At 53.4% G+C, this 20561-nt stretch overlaps 1 protein-coding gene across 8 annotated transcripts in view; it reads right to left on the bottom strand.

The window, feature by feature from the left end:
- ANKS1A (ankyrin repeat and sterile alpha motif domain containing 1A) overlaps positions 1–20561 on the bottom strand; it is a 204495-nt gene that overhangs the window by 11091 nt on the left and 172843 nt on the right. For 7 of the 8 annotated variants that reach the window (XM_039467397.2, XM_039467398.2, XM_039467399.2 and 4 more), the window contains 3 exons: positions 1996–2094; positions 1010–1162; positions 755–862 (listed from right to left, as the gene is read on the bottom strand). In XM_039467397.2, the coding sequence (XP_039323331.2) occupies positions 755–862; positions 1010–1162; positions 1996–2094 (360 nt within the window). Of the gene's footprint in view, positions 1–754; positions 863–1009; positions 1163–1995; positions 2095–10549; positions 20556–20561 lie in introns of those variants that run through there. The other variant, XM_074397928.1, reaches the window with a different exon arrangement.

Genomic DNA, 20561 nt, shown 5'->3' with positions numbered 1-20561 from the left:
AGAAAAAATTCAGCTCTACAGCCCTAAAGGCCACTGTCCCCCCAGAATACAAACCAGACTCCTCAGTATTTACATTTGAATGTCAGTTGTGTGTTTGGTTCCCAGAGCAAGGCTGGGCCTCCACTTTCTCATCTGTAAGAGGAGGATGAATAGGACCCACCTCACCAAGCCCCTGAGGATTCAATGGGGTGAGCCCTGCTGGGGCAGGCCCAGTGCTCAGGGCTCCGGGAGTGGCTGCTCCATCGCTGCATATTTTGGCCTGGGGCTGGGGGAGAGCTCTCACTCAGCTGCAGGCTCTGAGTCTAGCCCACTTCTGCAGTCAGGAATTACTGGCAGGAGCAACGGATCATGGGTGAGGTTTTTCAAATACAGGCTGTCTTAGTCACCCTAGCCTGGGAATTCGAACTCAGATGTTGGGGGTGCCCAGAAGGCTGTGAGCCCCTTTTGAATTCCAGGCTGTCTCAGGTGTCATGCCACCCAGCCCCTCCCTGTCCCCAGGCACAGAGCCAAATTCAACGCCCAGGCACGGCCAGCTGTTTTTCCTACTATCCCCCCAATTTTAAATGTTTGATCGGCCATCCCCAAATAGAAACGGGTGGCTTCTCTAAAGTCCCTCTCCTGTGCTTGCTTCTCTCTTGTGGGAACTGCTTTCTCCTACACTATAGTGGTCTCTGAAGAATCCTCAAGATTTCTACGGAATTCCTACAAATACAGAGGAGAAACATACATTCCTTCCCGTCTCTCCCCGACTCACCCTCAGCTGGGAGAACCTGGGAGGCTTCTGCGGCGGCTCTTCGTAGGGCCTGTCTGCGAGGGAGGCGATGATGCGCTTGCGATGGCCGAGCAGCTGGACCTTCAGGACCTGCGTGACGAGGAGCGAGGAGGGTCAGGTGGCCCACGCGCCCACAGTCCGCTCCAGCCCCCAGCGCTCTCCCGCTGGGCCAGGTTGCCCCCAAGGGAAGCTCAGGCTTCTGGAGGGTCCAGGCTGGGCCATGCAGGGGCTACTCACGTTGACGAGCTCTAGCTCCCAGAGGTTCTTCACGGTGTCAATGGAGCTGTAACCACTTGACAGGAAGGAATGGACGTAGTCCTGCAGCCCCAGGGAGTCCAGCCAGGAGGGCACCGAAGGGGGGCTGTTCCCGTCATAGCCCAAAGCTTTCACCTACAGGGCCAGGAGGGAGGCGAAACTGACATCTCAGCCGTCACAGGAGAGGGACCCAAGCACCATGACCCAGGCCAGCTCACACAGACTGTGGCCAAGGGGGCCCTGCGTGCCTGGGGTCCTCAGCACATTTGAGTGCCTCTCCTTGCACAGCCCTCCCTATCACTTGCTGGTCTCCGCTTCCCCACAGGGAAGGCAGTAGTCGCGGGGGCTCTGACAGCGCGGGAAGACGACCCTAGCAGGTGAGCGGAGGTTCGGAGGAGGGTCTGCAGAACACCTCTGCCCTGAGCTCTGCTGAGGTCATGGGCCAGAGGGACAAGAGAATTGTGTGTGCCCACAGAGCGGGCACCTCCCAAGTCTGGGCAGGTGGAAGGCATGGCTGGACTCTGCAGCACAGGTGCAGGGGAGAGGCTCAGGCCCACTAGCTCCCGGCTCCCCAGGGAAGATGGTGCCTCCCTCAAGCCCACCTGGGGAGGGGCCCAGCGTGGGCTGGCCTGGGCTCCAGGGAGCCAGGAGACACGCTGTAGGGGGCTCTGGGTGAAAGTCCAAGGCAGTGGGTAGCAGGCTCCCAAGCAGGGCAGACCACCAAACCTCCTCATGACCCCTGAGGAGCCGCTCCCTGCCCAAGGGCTCTCCTGGCTCTTCAAGGGCCTGGGGCAGACTGAGGAAGCAAACAGGTCTGTGTGGCCCCTCAGGAGCTCTCAGGGTGAGGGGTGGAGGCCCCACGTGGTGTGCGTGTGCCGAGCCCTGCTCCTCCCGCTCTTGGTACAGGTGGTGCTAGGGAGGTGGCCCTGGCTCCACACGGCTGAGGCTACAGGGCTGGCGACGGTCACCTTGGGCAGGGAGCGTGCGGCCTGGAGCAGCTTCCGCCGGTGCTGTGGGTCGCTGATGCCGATGTCCCGCAGGTCCTGCTCTTCCATCACGTTAGACCCCTGAGAGCAGAAAGGTGGACTTCAGAGCTCCTCTTGGATGGATAGATGGTGGCCCTCAGGGGGTCAGGTGGGCCTTTCAGGGCCCCACACCAAATTCTCCCTCACTGCAGGTACCAAGAGGGCATGGGGACAAATCTGCCCAGATGGCCCACGACCACCCAGGCAGCTCCCAGGGGAGCTGGGGGCTCCAGAATATGCACAGAATATGTAGGGTGCTGAGGCTGGCCAGGGCGCACAAGGGTGGGGGCGCTGCCTGCCCAGGCCCCACCTCGAGCCCCAGCCCCAAGTGTGCGTGTATTTTTCTGCGGAGCAGGTTCCACGTATCCAAGATAAAGAACTGGTGGGCTCATCCCAAGGTTCCTCTTAGACAGGATTTTATAATTCTGAGGCTACGACAACCACCTCAGGAGGGCAGCTGGTGACAGAGGTGGGTACCCGAGAAGCCAGCCTCACCCCGAGGAGGAGAGGAGCCTTCCAGGGGGAGACTGTCAGAGAAGAGTGTCCTTGTCCCAGAGAGAAGGTGGGTCAGAGCTTAGCCCAGTTTGTGCTGCTCCCTGCCAACCTCCACCAGCCTCAGTGGAGCAGCTGAGGGTGGGAAGCGCAGGGAGCACCCACCACAGCACTAAGGGGAATCGGATGTGAGGCTGGAGGCTGGCACCCTGCTGCTTTCTTGCTACGTGGCAGAGCCGAGAACTTTCACCTGGTGCGTCCCACTCCATGCTCATGACACGCATGTTACGGTCTCTGTTAATCCCATTGATCTGTTTTAACAGATGAGGAAACTGAGGCACACAGAGGTCAGACATTTCTTAACACCACACATCTAGTGGTGGAGCCAGGCAGCCTGACTCTTTCCTCCATGCTCCTGGCCCCTGCGAGGATGTCTCTAATTACTCATAATAGTCACAAAATAGTGTGAGCAGATTTAATTTTAAAATACACACTACGTATGGCCTATGATACAAAACTCCCAGGTCTCACCCATCCCTCAGCCATGGAGCCCCTCGCAGTTGTAGATGCTGCCACTTCCTGGGTGTTCCCGGAGCCTGGCTGGGCACAGACAGGCACGAGCCTGCGCACTGCATTTTCACACAAACGCCATTCTCTTGCCTGTTCTTATCACTGAATACACACCGCAGGCTGTTTCGCAGCTGCGCACATGGGCCTGCCTCCTGTGGACAAGCTGCATCATCTGGGTTAGGAATACGCTATCATTTATGCAGCCAGTTCCCCGCTGAAGGACATTTGCTTCAACTTCAGCGACTGCACACGGGGCTGCATGAATACCCGCCCGTGTGTGTGGCATGTCTAGGCCTGCTCGGAGGAAGGGCTTCTGCTGGCTTGAAGGGTGTGTACACTTAGCAGTGACAGCTCTTTCTGCTCCTCTTAGTGATGCCAGTGCTAGATGCCCTACACCGTCAGCCACACAGTGGGGCAAGCGTCTATCACTGCAGTTTCTACTTGCACATTTCTTATCGGAGTAGGATCACTCATCCAGAGGTGAAGCTGAGCATCTTTCCACGTTTTGTCTATCGAGCATTTCCAAAGCACTCCCTCCCCTACTCCATGCTGGACCTGCCCAAGCCATTTAGTCATAGGGACGACTGTTATTCCCACCCTGCAGCTGAGGAAGCTAAGGCCCACAGAGCTCTGGTGACTTGCCAAGGTCACATGGTAAGTGCATCTGGAGCCAGATTCAGCCCCAACGTGCTTGTCCACGTGGCTCTGCTGCCGCATACTTGGGACACCGAGAGCTCCTTTTCTAGGAGTTAACTTGCTTATAGTCTTGGACAGTTTTTCTATGAGGTTGTCAGTTTTTTCTGCATAGATATGTAGGAATTCTTTACATAGTAAGAAAGCTGGCCCAGTGCGATGGTGCACGCCTGTAACCCCAACACTTTTGGAGTCCGAGGCAAGGTGGGAGGATCACTTGAGCCCAGGAGTTTGAGACCAGCTTGACAACCGTAGTGAGACTGTTTCTACAAAAATCAAAAGATTAGCCAGGAATGGTGGTGTGTACCTGTGGTCTCAGCTACTTGGGAGGCTGAGGTGGGAGGATCACTTGAGCCTGGAAGGTCAAGGCTACAGTGAGCTGCAGTTGCACCACTGCACTCCAGCCTGGGTATCCAAACAAAACAACATATGTGTGTGTGCAAGTGTGTGTGTGTGTGTGTGTGTGTACATACAACAGAGAAGTTAACCTTTTATCTAAGAAATGAGTTAGATAATTGTTTTCTAGTTTGCTATTTATCTTTTGGCTTTTATGCTGGATTTGCTCATGAGAAATTTATTTTTTGTAACTGAGTGTACCCAACTTTTCTTGCAGAGCTTCTCTGTGCTGTCAGGTTTAAAAAGATCTTGGCTTTGCAAGATTATGTTTTATATTCTTTTATATATTTTTTTTTCCTATAATTTAACAGTTTCCTTTTTAACAGCTAAATCTGTAATCCATCTGGAAATTCGGGTTTTTTTTGGAAATGGAGTCTTGCTCTGTCACCCAGGCTGGAGTGTAGTGGTGAATTCTCGGCTCACTGCAACCTCTGCCTCCCAGGTTCAAGCAATTCTCCTGCCTCAGCCTCCCAAGTAGCTGGGACTACAGGCACACGCCACTACGCCTGGCTAAGTTTTTGTATTTTTAGTAGAGACGGGGTTTCACCGTGTTAGCCAGGATGGTCTCCATCTCCTCACCTTGTGATTTGCCTGCCTTGGCCTCCCAAAGTGCTGGGATTACAGGCATGAGCCACCGTACCCAGCCCCAGCTGGAAATTCTTTTGATGTAAGGTGTAAAGTCAAGATCCAGCCTTATTTATTTATTTTTTTTTTTTGAGATGGAGTTTCGCTCTTGTTACCCAGGCTGGAGTGCAATGGCGCGATCTCGGCTCACCGCAACCTCCGCCTTCTGGGCTCAGGCAATTCTCCTGCCTCAGCCTCCTAAGTAGCTGGGATTACAGGCACGCGCCACCACGCCCAGCTAGTTTTTTGTATTTTTAGTAGAGACGGGGTTTCACCATGTTGACCAGGATGGTCTCGATCTCTCGACCTCGTGATCCACCCGCCTCAGCCTCCCAAAGTGCTGGGATTACAGGCTTGAGCCACCGCGCCCGGCCCAGCCTTATTTTTTACCTGGCAGCCAGCTGTCCATTTCTTGGTGAGTGATCTTTTTCCCCAATCTGGAATGGCCTTGATGGTGCCCGAAAATTCCTGTGTTATTTCTTGGCCTCTTTCTGGACTTTCACTCTGTTGTGGTGGGCACTACTTTACACTTGGAAAAGCTAAGTGACTTGGGCCAGTTCATGCAGACCCCTGCTGACCTGCTGGCTCCCGCTCCGTGTGGTGACTGCTGACCATGGGAGTCTCCCCAGAGCCTATGTTTGGTGACATAAACTCTGTCCCACAGAGGACACTGCCAGCCTTAAGCTCCAGCGAGCCCAGGTGATGAGAGCCCCAAAGCCAGGCTGGAAGCCCCCATTCTGCTCCAGCTGCAGAGTACACCCCTAGCTGGCACCACTCCAGGTCTGAGGCCAGCCGAGTCACCCCTAAATCTGAGAGTCACCACACAGTTCCCACAGTTGCTCTGGGACCAAATCTAACATCCGTTGTGGAAAGGCAGAGAGAGGCAGCTGCCTTCCCAGATTTTTTTTTTTTTTTTTTGAGATGGAGTTTCACTCTTGTTACCCAGGCTGGAGTGCAATGGCGCGATCTCGGCTCACCACAACCTCCGCCTCCTGGATTCAGGTAATTCTCCTGCCTCAGCCTCCTGAGTAGCTGGGATTACAGGCACGTGCCACCATGCCCAGCTAATATTTTGTATTTTTAGTAGAGACGGGGTTTCACCATGTTGACCAGGATGGTCTCGATCTCTTGACCTTGTGAGCCACCCGCCTCGGCCTCCCAAAGTGCTGGGATTACAGGCTTGAGCCACCGCGCCTGGCCTAGATTTTCTTTTTTAAGTGGAGTGCAGTGGTATGATGATGGCTCACTGCAACCTTAACCTCCTGGGCTTCAGTGATCCTCCTGCCTCAACCTCTTAAGTAGCTGGGACCATAGGCATGCACCACCATGCCCGGCTAATTTTTTTTTTTTTTTTTTAGAGATGGGGTCTTACTATGTTGCCCAAGCTGGTCCTGAACTCCTGAGCTCAAGTAATCCTCCTGCCTTGACCTCCCAAAGTGCTGTCATTACAGGTGTCCACCACCGTGCCTGGATCCAGCCCAGACTTTCTACCTGACGATGAGGATACCAAAGCGAAGAGCTGAGCTGAGCCTGCCTCAAACCTCCAAGAGGATGTGAATGTCCAAGAGTGACTGCAGTACCGCAGTAAAGTTCTGAACTCTGCTCATCCCAGCATTGACTCCAACACCTTCACCAGCTTTCAGGGCACCTGAAGGCTGACAGCTGGGAAGCCAGATCCACTGGGGACAGGCCCCTCGCTAACCAGACATCAGTCCACAGAAGTGCGGGCTGTGTGCAGCTTTGAGGAAAAGAGATGAATGGAAACACAACAAAGATGAAGGAAATGACAGAAAAGCAAAGCAAACCGTTGCCAGAGCCCATGCTGGGCACAGCGCGGGGTCCTGCAGTTCCTGAAGCAGCCACATCTCCGCAATGGGAATGAGCTTGTGCCGTGACCACCCAGTGCCACAAATCCTCAAAGGGCAAGAAACACTTCTGGAAGTTACCACACCCTCTTTACTCAGGGAGAAGGGGACCACTGGCTTTTAGAAACCTCTTCATGAGAAGGGTCATGGGGAAGAGATTTTATGCTGTATCTGCTACCACACTAACAATTACTGAGTGCTCACTACGTGGCGGGACACTTCTATAATCAGGAAGCGAATAAAGTAAAACAGTCCAGTGCCCTAACGGGGATTGTCTCAGCTTTAAGAAAAGCTTCACAGCTCTGAGTGACATCTGAAACACACAGCTGGTCTTCCAGCCTGGCCTGCTTTAGGTCCAGTCCCTGAGGAAGAGGGGACAGGAGGGTTCCCAGCAGCTGAGGCGGGACAGGGCACTGATCTTTGCCTGGGATCTGGGCCTCTCCCTGTCCTGACTCGCTCACAGACTTCACATCGCTGGCAGGTGTCCGACTGCTCCCGACTTTGCAAAGGAGAAAATGCTCCCATGGAGGAGGCAGAGCCAGGATGGCCCCTGGCAGCCTGGCTCCTCAGCCTGTGATCATGACCAGGGCCTGCTTTCGAGAACTCAAGGGAAGGGGGCAGCAAGAAGTGGTTCCCTGGGTCACTGAGCTCTGGGCATGACAAGAATTCCCTGGGCACCCTCTGTTGCACTTTGTGAGGAGCTGACGTGTGGCCTGTCCTGGGCTCACTGTGAAGATACAGGCCAGCAATACTGAGTCCTGACCACAGCCCAGCACTGTGCTGGGGGCTTCATACTCATGACCTGCAAAATTTCACCCAACAAACCTTTCAGATAGGAGCAGCTCACCTTACACAGAAAGAAACTGAGGCTTGGACAGCAGACTGGACTTATCCAAGGCCATGGTACTAGTGCCCGGCCAAGGGACTGCTCAGGCCCCGTCTGACCAACCCCAGTCGTCTTCCTAAGCTTTTCCTGCTGGGGCAGGTGGGGTCTGCTGAAGACAAAAGAGATGCGTGGGGGTGCGGGCAGATGCCACAGGCCAGTGGGGGCACAGCCCCTTCGGAACTGAGAGCCAGCGCTGCCTTCCTCCCGAAGAATCATGTCTTTCAGTGTTGCGCACAAATGCTCCTCCCAGGATTCACTCCTGGCCGCCTCTTCTTTACCTCTTGGGGAAGGGACACTGTTTCTTTCATTTTAACTGTACAGAATCCAATTCTTAGAGGTGACTGGGTTCGGAAATGCCAAAGCCTCCATAAGGGAGAAACAGAGTCAGGATGTGGGCCCAGGCCTCTGGATACACAGCCCGGGCACTGTGCCAAGGGCCAGCCTGACTCTGGGAGAAGCCAGCCTGGTGGGCTGGAGCTCAGTAAGGGGCTGGGTTTGCAGAGTCGCCTGCGATCGTTGCTGGGTGCCCTTCCTCGGTGAGGCACACGTGAAGCGCCTACCATGGTGGCTGTAATTAGCGTCACTTTCCATCAGCCTAAGCCATTTGAATGCTTTCTCCTTCCTGCCAGTAACTGTCACTGGGCTTCACCTTAAGGAGCAGGAGAAGATGGAGTTGTGGAGGCCCAGGCGGAAGGAGGGAGCACGGCAAGGCTCGGCCTTGGACATCCTGGGAGGGCAGGAGGCGCTGGCTCAGGAGAAGGGACAGGGGCCACTGCAGGACCCACCTTGCTTTCTGCTCAGCTTTCTCCAGCCCTCTGGGCTCTCACATCTTCAGAGCTGTCCTGCCCATGTGATTTTAGAAGGAAAATATCCTTTTGCATCTTGAAAGGCATTTCACTTGTTAATATTTTGCTTAACTGCAGGTGAGGTCTTCATTCAACAAAGTGACAAAGGCCTAGGAAGGGGACTATCTGGGGGTGGTGACACACTGATTTAGACCCTTTCAGCCAAAGGGGAACCAGTGGCTGTCCTAAGTTATTGCTGAGGGCTGGGGGCAGCCCTGGATGGGCAGGGGCTGGGGGCAGCCCTGGATGGGCAGGGGCTGGGGGCAGCCCCTGGATGGGCAGGGGCTGACCCAGGCCTTGGCCTCTCTCTCCTCCACACTGGTTGCAGGCTGGGCTGCTTCCTGTGGCCCCATTTATAGGACGGGGCAAATGGCAGGGCCACGGGAAGGCTCCATGAGGGCGGGGTGGGTAGGAGTCTGCTTCGACTTTAATGGATCTTCTGGAAACAGGACCCTGACACATCCAAACCCCAGAGAAGTTCTGACTGGGAACGTGAGTGCAGCTAGGGAAGTGAGGCTCTGCCAGAGAGCATCTGGTGCCTCAGCAGTATGAACCAAAAATAAAACCATCAGCCCCCAGTAGACTAAATGGATCCCTCCTCTAGGCCAAGGGGATGGATCCCACAGAAACCTGAAAAACTGGTTCGGGCCTTGATGGGAGGGGGCGTTGGGCAGGCCTCATTATACTCCCTCCCAATGGAATTCAGGCGCAACAGTCCCGCATTAGCGTTAAAGCAGAGATCCTAAGACCGACCAAGCACACTCCGCAGCAAGACACCCCGTGCCAATCTGACGCCAGTACCGCACCATGTGACAGTGAGCAAGCCCGAAAGAAATTAAAGTATCTTACCCCCAAAGAGATTTCTTTAGCAGATTTTGAAATGGCCCTGCAAAGCTGCCTCTTGCGGGGGAAATTTACATTCTATAGAGGATTCCCTTCCCTTTGATTTTATACATTTTAGGGAGACATAAGGCATCAAGTGTTACATGTGAGGTGTGCATCAGTTCAGTCTGGAAAGGAGGCACAACACGAAGCTGAGGTTTAGGGGTGGCAGCCTTACAGGTCACAGGTGGATTCAAATATTTTTCTGATTGGCAACTGATTGAGAGTTTACCTGAAGGCCTGCAGTCCACAGGAAGGGGTGTCTGGGTTAAGATAAGGGGTTGTGTCTGAAACAAATGCCACCACCCATTCCCTTTCTCAGACTCAGGGACCAAGGTTCCTGTGACGTAGATGAAGTCTCCTAGGTGATTTGCCCTTAGAGGTAATAATAGATGGCAAATGTTTTCTATTGAGACCTTTAAGAGGTGCTAGACTCTCAGCTAGTCTCTTCAGGATCAGAAAAAGACCTGGAATGGGAAGGGGAGAGATGGGCAGGCAGGCTTTCTAGGAAGATGGGAGTTAAGCTGGAAAGAGTTGGTGGAAGACCCAGCAGAGAGGCGCCAGGCTGCAAGAGCTGAAAACGAGGACTCTGACACCATTACCAGTCACAGTCTGAACCCAGGTGACAACTGTCAGGTCTCCATACGCGAGCCTGGAGCCTGGAAGTCTGAAGTCCTGCTTACCTCGGCTGATGTCTTCCACCCTCCCTGCCCCCGCCAGCCTGCGTTCGCCATTGTCCCTAATCGACCAGCGGAGCTTCATTGGACAACCCCTCACCCAACCCTGCCATCTTAACTGTTCTTATGATAATGTAAAGACCTCTCACCTAACCCTGCCATTGTAACTGAACTTGTGGTCAGGTATACTCCTTGCCCCTAACCCCTACCACCGTAACTGAACTTACTCTGCAACACCCCTGCCCCCCCAAAAAACTACCCAAACCTATAAAACCAACTCCTATCCCACCGCCCTTTGCTAATGCCCTTTTCAGCCTTAGCCCACCTGCACCCAGGTGAATAAACAGCCATGTTGCTCACACAAAGACTGTTTGGAATGTCTCTTCATTCAAAGCTATTGATGGCCCTGTAGGGCCAGGCACAATGGTTCAATGCCTAGAATCCTAACACTTTGGGAGCCTGAGTTAGGAGGACTGCTTGGGCCCAGTAGTTTGAGACCAGCCTGAGCAACGTAGTGAGACCACCAGTATCTTAAAAAAAAAATTAGCCAGGTGTGGTGGTGTATACCTGTACTTCCAGGTCTTTGGGAGACTCAGGTGGGAGGATGACTTGAGCCTGGGGGCGGGGTCAGGGCTTCAGTGAGCTGTGATTGTGCCACTGTACTCCAGCCTGGCAACACAGAGAGACCCTATGTTAAAAAAAACTAAAAAAAAAAAAAAAAAAAAAAAAAAATTGTCAGCCCTCTGTGTTCTAGGCATTAGCTAAGTGCCTGGCACTGATCTCATTTAATCCTCAAATTCCTCCACTGTAGAAAGGGGTGAAAGCCCCATTTGATGGAACAGGAAACCATGAGAACTAAATTACTTGCCCAAAGTCACCAAGCAGACAATGGCTGGAGCTGGGAGCCTGAATGCTGAGGACTGCAGATGGGGCAGGGAAAAGGGACAATGGTGGGGTAGGGAGAGAGGTCCAGAAGAAAAAATGCAGTTTGGGAAAGCAGGCTTCATTCAGATCCACAATCAGAAAGCCTAGTGTCAAGGATGTCATTCTTCCTGCTCTTGGGTCTCCAGAGGGAACCAGGGAAAAGGCAGAGGGCCCAGGCTCACCTGCCCCTTGCATCCTGGAAAGCCCAGGGAAGGAAGGGTTGGGTCTTGTGATGAAATCCAGGGCTGGTGGTGTGGAGGGCAGTGCTGGGCCTGCCAATGGCCAGACATCAGCGCTCTCTTGCAGCAAACCAAGGCTAGAGATTCTGATCGCGGAGTGACTGGGGGCCGGAGCTGTGACGGCCTGGACTCTGGCTCCAGACTTTGTACTCAGCCCACAGCCCCTCCAACCTCCTTTCCATGTTTGGTCTGCCTGTCTCTTCTCAGACGGTCACTTTGCCATTTCCCCTGCCTGCCATCAGTCATAGGAATGGCTGAAATCTCCTCTCTTGGAAGAGTAGACACAAGATAGAGCTATGGTCCCAGACTGACAAGGTGCTTCTCCCTGCAGCCGTCCCGCCTCTCCCTCCATCCCTCCTGCCTCTCCCTCCACCACCTATTCCCTTTCTCATACTCAGGGATCAGGGCACTGTGGGAAGGGACCCTCCCGAGAGAGGGAAGGGAGTATGTGGCAGGGAGATCCTGGACACACGAGAAATTGCAAATTACACCCGCAAGAGCAGATTCCGCTAACCAAGGATAGGGAGGATGGGAAAAGGAGGGAAGAGCCGAGTGCAGGGACAAAGCCATAAACCTGCTGGATTGTTTTGGGGCCTGACTACTCTGGGAGAGGAGCTGCCGAAGCTCAGTAACAAACCCCAGGCAGATGTGGGAGGCATGGCTGGACCTGCCCTTCTCTCTGCCTGCTCCTCCCGCCCCCAGAGCTTGCCCAGGCACAGGCTGGTTCAACGTGACACTGTGACATTGATGCTGTCTCTGCCTTTAAGAATGTGGTAGATTTCTCCTGGGCCCTGCCTCGATCTCTTCCCTACCTTAAAGGTTTCTTTTTTTGTTTTTTTTTGGAGTTTCTTGAATAATACAAGTTTATTAGCAGAAAAATGTGAAAATAAGGCCAGGCACCGTGGCTCACGCCTGTAATCTCAGTACTTTGGGAGGCTGAGGCAGGCGGATTACCTGAGCTCAAAAGTTCAAGACCAGCCTGGCCAACATGGCAAAACCCTGTCTCTACTGAAAATACAAGAATTAGCCGGGCATGGTGGCGCATGCCACGCCTGCAATCCCAGCTACTCGGGAGGTTTAGGCAGGATAATTGCGTGAACCCAGGGGGTGGAGTTTGCAGTGAGCCTAGACATGTGCCACTTCGCTCCAGCCTAGGGGAAAGAGCAAAAAAAGAAAAAGACAAAAAAAAAAAAAAAAAAAAAGAAGAAGAAGAAAAGAAAAATTTGAAAATAAAGTACCAAGGCCGGGCGCGGTGGCTCACACCTGTAATCCCAGCACTTTGGGAGGCCGAGGCGGGTGAATCATGAGGTCAAGAGATCGAGACCATCCTGGTCAACATGGTGAAACCCCATCTCTACGAAAAATACAAAAAATTAGCTGGGCGTGGTGGCGTGTGCCTGTAATCCCAGCTACTCGGGAGGCTGAGGCAGGAGAATTGCCTGAACCCAGGAGGCGGAGGTTGCGGTGAGCCGAGATCGTGCCATTGCACTCCAGCCTGGGCAACAAGAGCAAAACTCTATCTCAAAAAAAAAAAAAGAAAGTACAAAGAAAAATGTAAAAGCCACCCATAAATCCTTCAAATCAGGGGGAAACATAAGGCTACTGTCTGGTGTATCTTCCTAAATTAATTTTCTTAAAACAGGAAGACTGGGGCTGGGTGTGGTGGCTCATACCTGTTAATGCCAGCACTTTTGGAGGCCGAGGCAGGTGGATCATGAGGTCAGGAGCTCAAGACCAACCTGGACAGCATGGTAAAATTCTTTCTCTACTAAAAATACAAAAATTAACTGGGCATGGTGGTGGGCACCTGTAATCCCAGCTACTTGGGAGGCTGAGGCAGGAGAATCACTTGAACCTGGGAGGTGGAGGTTGCAGTGAGCTGAGATCGCACCACTGCACTCCAGCCTGGGCGACAGAGCAAGACTCTAGCTCAAAAAAAAAAAACGGAAGATTGGAATCACTTCTACCATTTTGGGTATATTTTTCTGTGCTTTATATTAAGAAAAAACTTTAGCAAAATTGGGATTATAGACTGAATGCATACAGTTTTTCTTTCTTTTCTCCCTGCTGCTTGCCACCTAAGTTTCTTTAACCTGCCTCTTTTCACATGCCCATCTATTGCATGCAAATATCCCCGTGACATTTCACTGTCTTTATGAACACCCGTGGTGCACCAACTCAAGCAGCCCGTCACTCGCCCTGCCACTGGGTACTCAGGTTCCTCCACTCTCTGCTAATGCTGGCCGGCCGCCACTACAGACAGTTTCTGTAGTGCCTAGAACATGTTGCTCAGCACGTTTGTTTGGGGTGCAGGTGACTAAACACACCAGGTTTCTCATCTCAGCCAGGACCAACTTGTGAGGCTATAATGGGCCCAAAGAACAAGGGGATGGAAAGGTTCTTCCCAGCCCCAGGGCAACTGCTGTGGGGCTGGCCCGGGTAGGGGGCAGGAAGAAGCGTCAGGAGAGGTGACAGAAAGCAAGGAGAAGGGACAGGCTCCGTGATACTCACCGCTATGGCCCCAGATCTTAAGAATGATGGGAAACAGAAGCCATGCTCCCTCAGGCCTGCATGCAGTCACCCACCCGGGGTGAGGGCTTTCCCAGTACCAGCGACTATGCAAAACAGCTGTGGTAGAAAGGGGTGGAGGAAGGGTTTCCAATTCCGGTTTAGCTGCTCAGGTTCTTATGGAGGCAGGGCCCACTCAACAGGAGTAGAACCCCCTGCCTCTCAGGGTTTGGTACCCAGCATCAGCCTGTGGGCAGGAATCAGGTGCTCAGAGACTGTTTCATTTGTCTGCTCTGCTGGGACTCTGCAACAGAACTTCCCCAAATGACCGCAAACTGACATCCTCCCTTCAACTGACAGCTGCCAGCAGGAGCAGGGACCACTTGACCTGACCCACCCACAGTTCTCTGCTTTCCTGACTATCCCATACCCCAGCCAGGCCTTGGCCTCTCCTCAAGGGATAAAACCCAATGGTGACAGCCACCAGGAAGAAGCAAGCATTACCAGTTCCTAAAGCCTCTGCAGTGACTTTTGAGGCCCTCTCTATCTGTCATGTCGTGGGAAGAGCTCTCAAGGATGGATATGACAGCAAATGGGTCTCATTAAAGCACCCCCTCTGACTGCTGGTCTCCCAAGCAGGACCTTGGCGCCCCCATTCTCTCTGTGGGCATACATGGCAGCCTTCCCACGCACCTCCTGTCTGTCATCCTGAAACACCTTCCTCTTTGAGGTCTTGGCTCAGGTCAAAGTGCCATAGTCACCCCCAAATCAGCCATGTAGATTTGTTGGGACCAAGTGAGTCTGGAGTCAGAGGTTTGGTCCCAAGATCACCCAAAGCAGCTTTAACTCATGGATCTGAGGTCAAAAGACACAAAACCAACCTCCGCAGCCTACAGAGAAAGACTGCCGCCGTTTTCGGAGAAACCACCACCTTCCCACCTTGCACCCTTAAATGCAGTTTTGCTCTCTGACACCACGTCACCACACATAACACCATAAACGTCCTCTTCAGAGTTTAATGCCTCAAGAAGTAAGTAGGTCAAATGAAGGCCCAGGTGACAGAGGATGAACAGGGAGGAAGGGTAACCTGTCCAAAGTCACACAGAGAGGGGACCTGGAGGAGAATCCAGGTCTCCTGACTCCTGGTCCGGTTCCCTTTGTCACTAAGTACGCTCTTGAGCTTCCCCCTTCCGGTTTACTTAACTACCCCGGAGCCTCACAGAGGGCAGGGTGGGGAGGAGGTGGGCAGAAGCAACGGGCCAGGCAGTGGTGGCAGCTGCACAGGCCCAGAAGGGCTTGCGGGGCGTGAGCCAGTGCACAGAGCTGACCTGCACCTGACTCCTTGCTTGTTTCTTTCTCAGCCTTTTGTTGAATGGCTCCGACACACAGTGGGTAGAGTTCTGACCCGGACCAGCCCGGGGGTGATGCGCTCACCCAGCCTGACGGGCCCCAGTGCCAGGCTCCAATCTTGTGAGGGTACATGAGCGTCAGCCCCAGGGACTGCACCTTCCTGGGAAGGGGAGATTGGGAGGTGGGAGCAGCACTCCAGGTCCAGTCCCAACTCCAGTCTGTCTGAGGGGCAACACTGCACATGTTACTGTATCCAAGAGCCCTGGTTCCATGGACCCTGGAGTGCACAGATGATTACTGTGAACGGTTAGGTCTATAGCTTTGACAGAGAGACAGGGGCCCCGCTGCCCTGGCCCCTGGGCCTTACTCTCTGCTCGTGTTTAATGTGGGGTTTCACTGAGTGAGTACCTAGACATTCGAGATGCCAGGAAAGACGCCTCTGCGGTGCTCATGCCAAGAGGCCAGCAATCAGAAGCGATGGAAGACATCTGCCAGCCAGTCTGATTCCATTTTAAAGAGCAGTTGGTCAAATTAGCAGGCATGAAAACAGGCATTTGCAAAGTTCTCAAAGTTCCTTCTACTCTACAGGGAACTGCAGAAGGCCAGAACAGGGCCTGGGGCGGTCAGAGGGGACTCCCGAGTGATTCTGGCTGCCGTTGCCAGGAATGCAGGTGCTGTGGTCAGGCAGTGAAAGGGAGGGGGAGCAAGAGGTACACTCGCTAGGAACAGGCCCCAAGTGAGCCTGCCCCTTATCACACTTGCTATAAGGGGTGTTCTCGGCCAGGCTCCCGAGACCAAGGGAGACCCTGGTGCAGCAATCAACTCCTGGGATATTGAGGAATGACATTCTTAAGTGACTACAGCATTTAGCCAGTCCAGGAGGCAGGATTCACACTTGTCTAAGAGGATTCCTTTCCTTTCCAAGCCTCAGCTCCACTGATTCTCCTATTTCAGGCTCTGCTTCAACTGGGCAAGCAATTCCAGTACAGCAGTCAGCTCACAAAGTGCTGTGCAGGGAGACGGGATGGGGATGGAGGCAGAGGCTGGGGAGAGGGCCTCCCAGCCGTGACCACTCTGATAATGGTGCTCAGTGGCAGCTTGCTTAGGCTGGCAGTGGCCTCTTGGGCCTTGGGTGGAAGAAGGCAAAAAAAGGGATGTCACAGGGGGTAATGACAAGCCCCACTGTTCATGTGAAGCTGGTTTAGAGGGCTGGAGAGTGAGGAGCAAATCCAGGTGACAGGAACAGGAAGGGGACCTCAGGGGCTTGGTGACCTGGTTGGAAAGTTTCATAAAAGCCAGTAAAGAAGAACCTCCTGGCCCCAGCTTATGCCTTTGGCCTCTCTTCACCTGTCATCTCTCTCCAACACGTGGCAACAAGCTGGCACCGCCTCAGAAACAGACAGGAAGACAGCAGGGGCCTATCTGCCACGTGGCAGGAACCTGCAGAGAAAGAAATTGACGGGAGGAACAGGAGGCCTCCCATCCCGCCTGGCTGATGCAGCGTCCAATTCTAGCCCATCCGGAGCCTGCTGCCAGCCTCATTCCCATCTTCCATTTGTCCACTGCCCTAAGCCATGACAGCCTGCCACACACGGGCTCTCAACCACGCCCTGGATGTCTAAAGTGTGTCTCACTCAAGGGGCTTTTTGCCTGGTGTGAGGCACTAACAGAGATCATCCCCCCATGCTCAGGACTCAAGAGACCTTGGGACTCTCCCACATGTGGCTTTTAAGAGCCCTGAGGTCAGGCCCAGCTACCTCTCCCGCCTAGCTGTCAGGGCCCTGCCCTTCACTGCCCCCCGGCAGCCTCCTCACTCACCACAGGCAGGCTGGCCCCTCGCAGGCCTCTCCTTTCTCTGTGATCTTTCCAGGTCCCACCATCTCTAGGAAACCCCTGTGACAGACAGCAGAACCCAGAGGTTTCGAGGTTGGACTTGGCTCTGCCACTTGGGCAGCAGCAGCATCTCTGGCGTCCGGGCCTCCTCCCCCTGCTGGCGGCCTGTGCTGCACTGATCACCGGCCGCTGTGTTCTTTTCACTGCCTCATGTGCTTTGTTATCCCAGCTGGACCATCAAGTTCCTTACGACACCTACGTTATTTGCTTTTTTGATTACACATCCATTCATGGTGGGAAACAGAGAAAAACGACTACACTCCAAAAAGGAACCCGAAGCCACCTGGAGTCCTCTTGAGCTAGCCACTGAAAACACCCTGGCTTACTCCCTTGCACCCCTATGCATACATGTTTTCTTTTTCAGAAATTATGATCATATTGTGAATTTCTGTGTCAATTTCTTCACTCAACACTACAAGGTGGACATTTCCCCACATTAGAAACTCTTTAAAAGCTTGTTTTTTTAATGTCTACAGAGCACTCCAGCATGAGGAGCGCCATCGTATATTCAATCAACACGTCGGTGAAGGGCGTCACCGATGTGTTGATTGAATATACGATGGTGCTCCTCATGCTGGACAGACAAACCCTGAGCCAGCATGCCTGGAGCTACGCATTTGCCAACCACCAATCACCCTCCCTCTGCGCTGATTAAATGCATTTCCTCCCTTCTCCTAAAGAAAGGCCATTTCCTGTGGATAAGATTTGTGGTGAAAACAGAAGCAGCTACGATGCAGGTGCGGTGTGGCGGGCCCTCGGACTGGCCGGCAGGTGTGGGAGTCACTTTCCCTCTCTTCCTGTGTCTGCTGTCAGTTCGGCCCATCCTAGGGAGCACCTGGCAGCCCCCACTGCCCTGGCCCTGCCCCTCTAAATCAAAGCCCCTTTCTGTCTGTAAGCAAAAGTGTGTGGATACAGTTCAAGTTGCCTGCCTGTCCAGCTCAATCACCATATCACAGGAGGAACAATAAGAGGATGTGACACCTGGAGGCCAAGACAGAGGTCTTCCATTTCTGAAGGGCTTAAACATGTTCTGTGGGGTCCCAAAAGGTAAACCTGGGACCAAGAGACACACACCACAGGAAACAGATTTTGACTCAATATAAAGAATGCTCTAAATCAGCCGTGCAAGGCAAAGAACGAATGGGTGACTTCTTTAAAAAACCATCATGGCAGAGACTATCTGGAAGGGATTTGGCAGAGAGGACAATTAGGCCACAAGACGTTCCAGTCCCTCCCACCCTGAGAGGGAGCTGTGTGATGTGCACATATGCCCTGTACTTCTACGACAACCCTCGGCACCCTGTCACAGGGAAATGCCACAGCAACAGCTTGACTGTGAAACAGCCTCAGTTTCCAGATGCTCCTAAGACACGTCCAGCCTGGCTTCCTGGAAGCTACTTGTGCATCTTGTAGAAGAGTCTCCAGGGCATTTCAGAACCAAGGGAAACGTTTGTAGCCTACTGAAAACCTTACTACATGGGACAGACTGTAGCTAATATGATGCAAATTATACCACATGCAATGAGGGAATATTTCATTAACAGAAATGCTCCCCCTTCCCATGTTTCCTTCTTCCTTTCTTCGGGTTGCTAAAATGTAATTCCCCTGACAACCCATCCGGCCATTCACATGCAGTTACCTGGGGTGCTGCGCACAGCTCCTCAGGCCACTCCAGGTATCTGAGGTCCTGGCTCAAGCCAGGCGTGCTGGGCATCCCTTCTCACACAGACTCCACCCGCCAGCAGCCAGAGCCCCCGGAAGGACTGAGCTGCGGGCTACCCTCAATGAGGGTCCTTCCAGCATAGGAACAGGCACATCTTACGGAGGCCCTGCCCTATGCATGACCTCTGGCCCAAGGTCACACTTCTCCAAATACCTGCGCAGCTGCTCTCTGGCCCAATCCTAAGGAGTCTTGGGCTATTCGAGGGGTAGGAGCCTTGCCCTTTCCCAAATCAGCAGAAGGAGGGGTGGGAAGCAACAGCTCAGCCTCTAGCATCTCAAAGTACAGGGAGGGAACACCCTAAGACCCCCCTCACTTGCCTATCTGGTGGCCAGCCTAAGGAAGGGGTGAGCTGAGAGAGGGAAGGCCCCTCAATGCTCTGAGTCAGGTCCAACCTGGGTCCCCACGCATTGCCTGAGCGCCGCCCCCACCCACCCCCAACTCCGTCCCAAGTTTGTCATCCTTCCCCAAGGAACATGGTGAGTCAGGGATTAGGTCACAAGAACCATAAATATACTCAGTTTAACTTTTAAGAAGAAAAAAAATTGCTGGTTTAAAACTTAAGATTTCTAAAAGCTGAAAATGAACTGCCCCAAAGCCAGGTTGGGAGGGGTGCTTTGTTGCAGACTGCAGTATCTTCTTCCCTGGAGGTGGAGATGGCTCTAGGTGAGTTGGGTCTCTCCTGGAAGCCTCAGCCGGCTCCCTGGGCAGGCCACTATTTAGGAGGCCCCAAACACAACCCCATCAGTGAGAAACCCTCAGAAGCCCCCAGTGGAGAACAGAGTGCGAGCAGTATGAGCTGTGTGCTGACTCTGACCCTGGCCCCTCAACCGAGACAGCCGTGCAAGGCAGGCACAGGTGAGAGAGATCCCCTCAGAGGGACAGGGCTAACTCAAACCAAGAGGACTCAGGCTGGAAGGTGACAGAAAGCGCATAGGTGGCTACACCCCCATCCCTGTATCCACAGAGAAGAAAGAGGCTGTGCGGCACAGTGGTTAGAGCCTGCTCCCCAGATCCAGAGCACTAGATACACATTTCTACCCTGCCAATGACTGACAGTGTGACCCTGAGCAAGCGACCTAGCCACGCTACCTCATTTCCTTCATCTGGGCAGTGGAGATTGATACGAGTCCACACCCCAGGGCTGCAGGGAAGATTCAATGAGCCAACTTATGCAAGCCACTAAGAACGGCGCAAGCACACAGTAAGCACTAGTAAGAAGTGTCGGTTGACCACAATCATTAACTGCCACTCAAATGCCTGCTCCTGGGGGCAGGCCCAGCCCATACAGATGCCGCGGGAAGGGCCTCCAAGAGAGGGACAGTGACGGGTACCCTGCTCAGAGCTTCTTTCTGAAATGACAGAGGGTGCACTTGATCCTAAGCCCAGGGTCCTAACTGGATCCCTATTCTGCAGGGATCCAGAGGAAACACCCTGGTTTCTCTTTTCTTTTTTGGCCCCTTGTGTTTTGTGAGAGAGCTTCTCAAAGAAGCAACCAATCCTCCAAGTCATTAACTCAGCCTTTTCTCTGGGCCATCTCTGAGGCCATGGGGACATGAGGCTGTGTAAGCCTGGACTGTACCCCAGGCACTGGGCCTTGGCTGGGCAGGGAAGGGGTCTTTCTGCAGGAGGCAAGGCTCTTTGCTTCACTGACAACCCACTTGACAACAAAGTTTTGAAAAATAAATAAAACTCCTGGCGCCCAGCCTTGACCCTCCTTCTTGGGAAGCGGATCTGCAAAGAGAGCTCTCTCCGGAGCTGTTTCTGGGGCGGAGGGAGAGGGAGAGTTTGGAAACGAGGCATGCACCACCTGGCTGACTTCCTGGTATCTGAGTGACCTCAGTGAGCTTTCCCTGGGATTCGGGTCTACGTACTGTTGCAGACTCCTGTGGGGCCTGTTTCCACTGACGGCACCCTGCCGATGAGGAGGCCTGCAGCCACTTAC

This window comes from Saimiri boliviensis, chromosome 4 (genome assembly GCF_048565385.1).
Source record: "Saimiri boliviensis isolate mSaiBol1 chromosome 4, mSaiBol1.pri, whole genome shotgun sequence".
NCBI lineage: Eukaryota > Metazoa > Chordata > Mammalia > Primates > Cebidae > Saimiri > Saimiri boliviensis.
The sequence above is the reverse complement of the archived record's forward strand: the minus strand, read 5'-3'. Positions and strand labels throughout refer to the sequence as shown.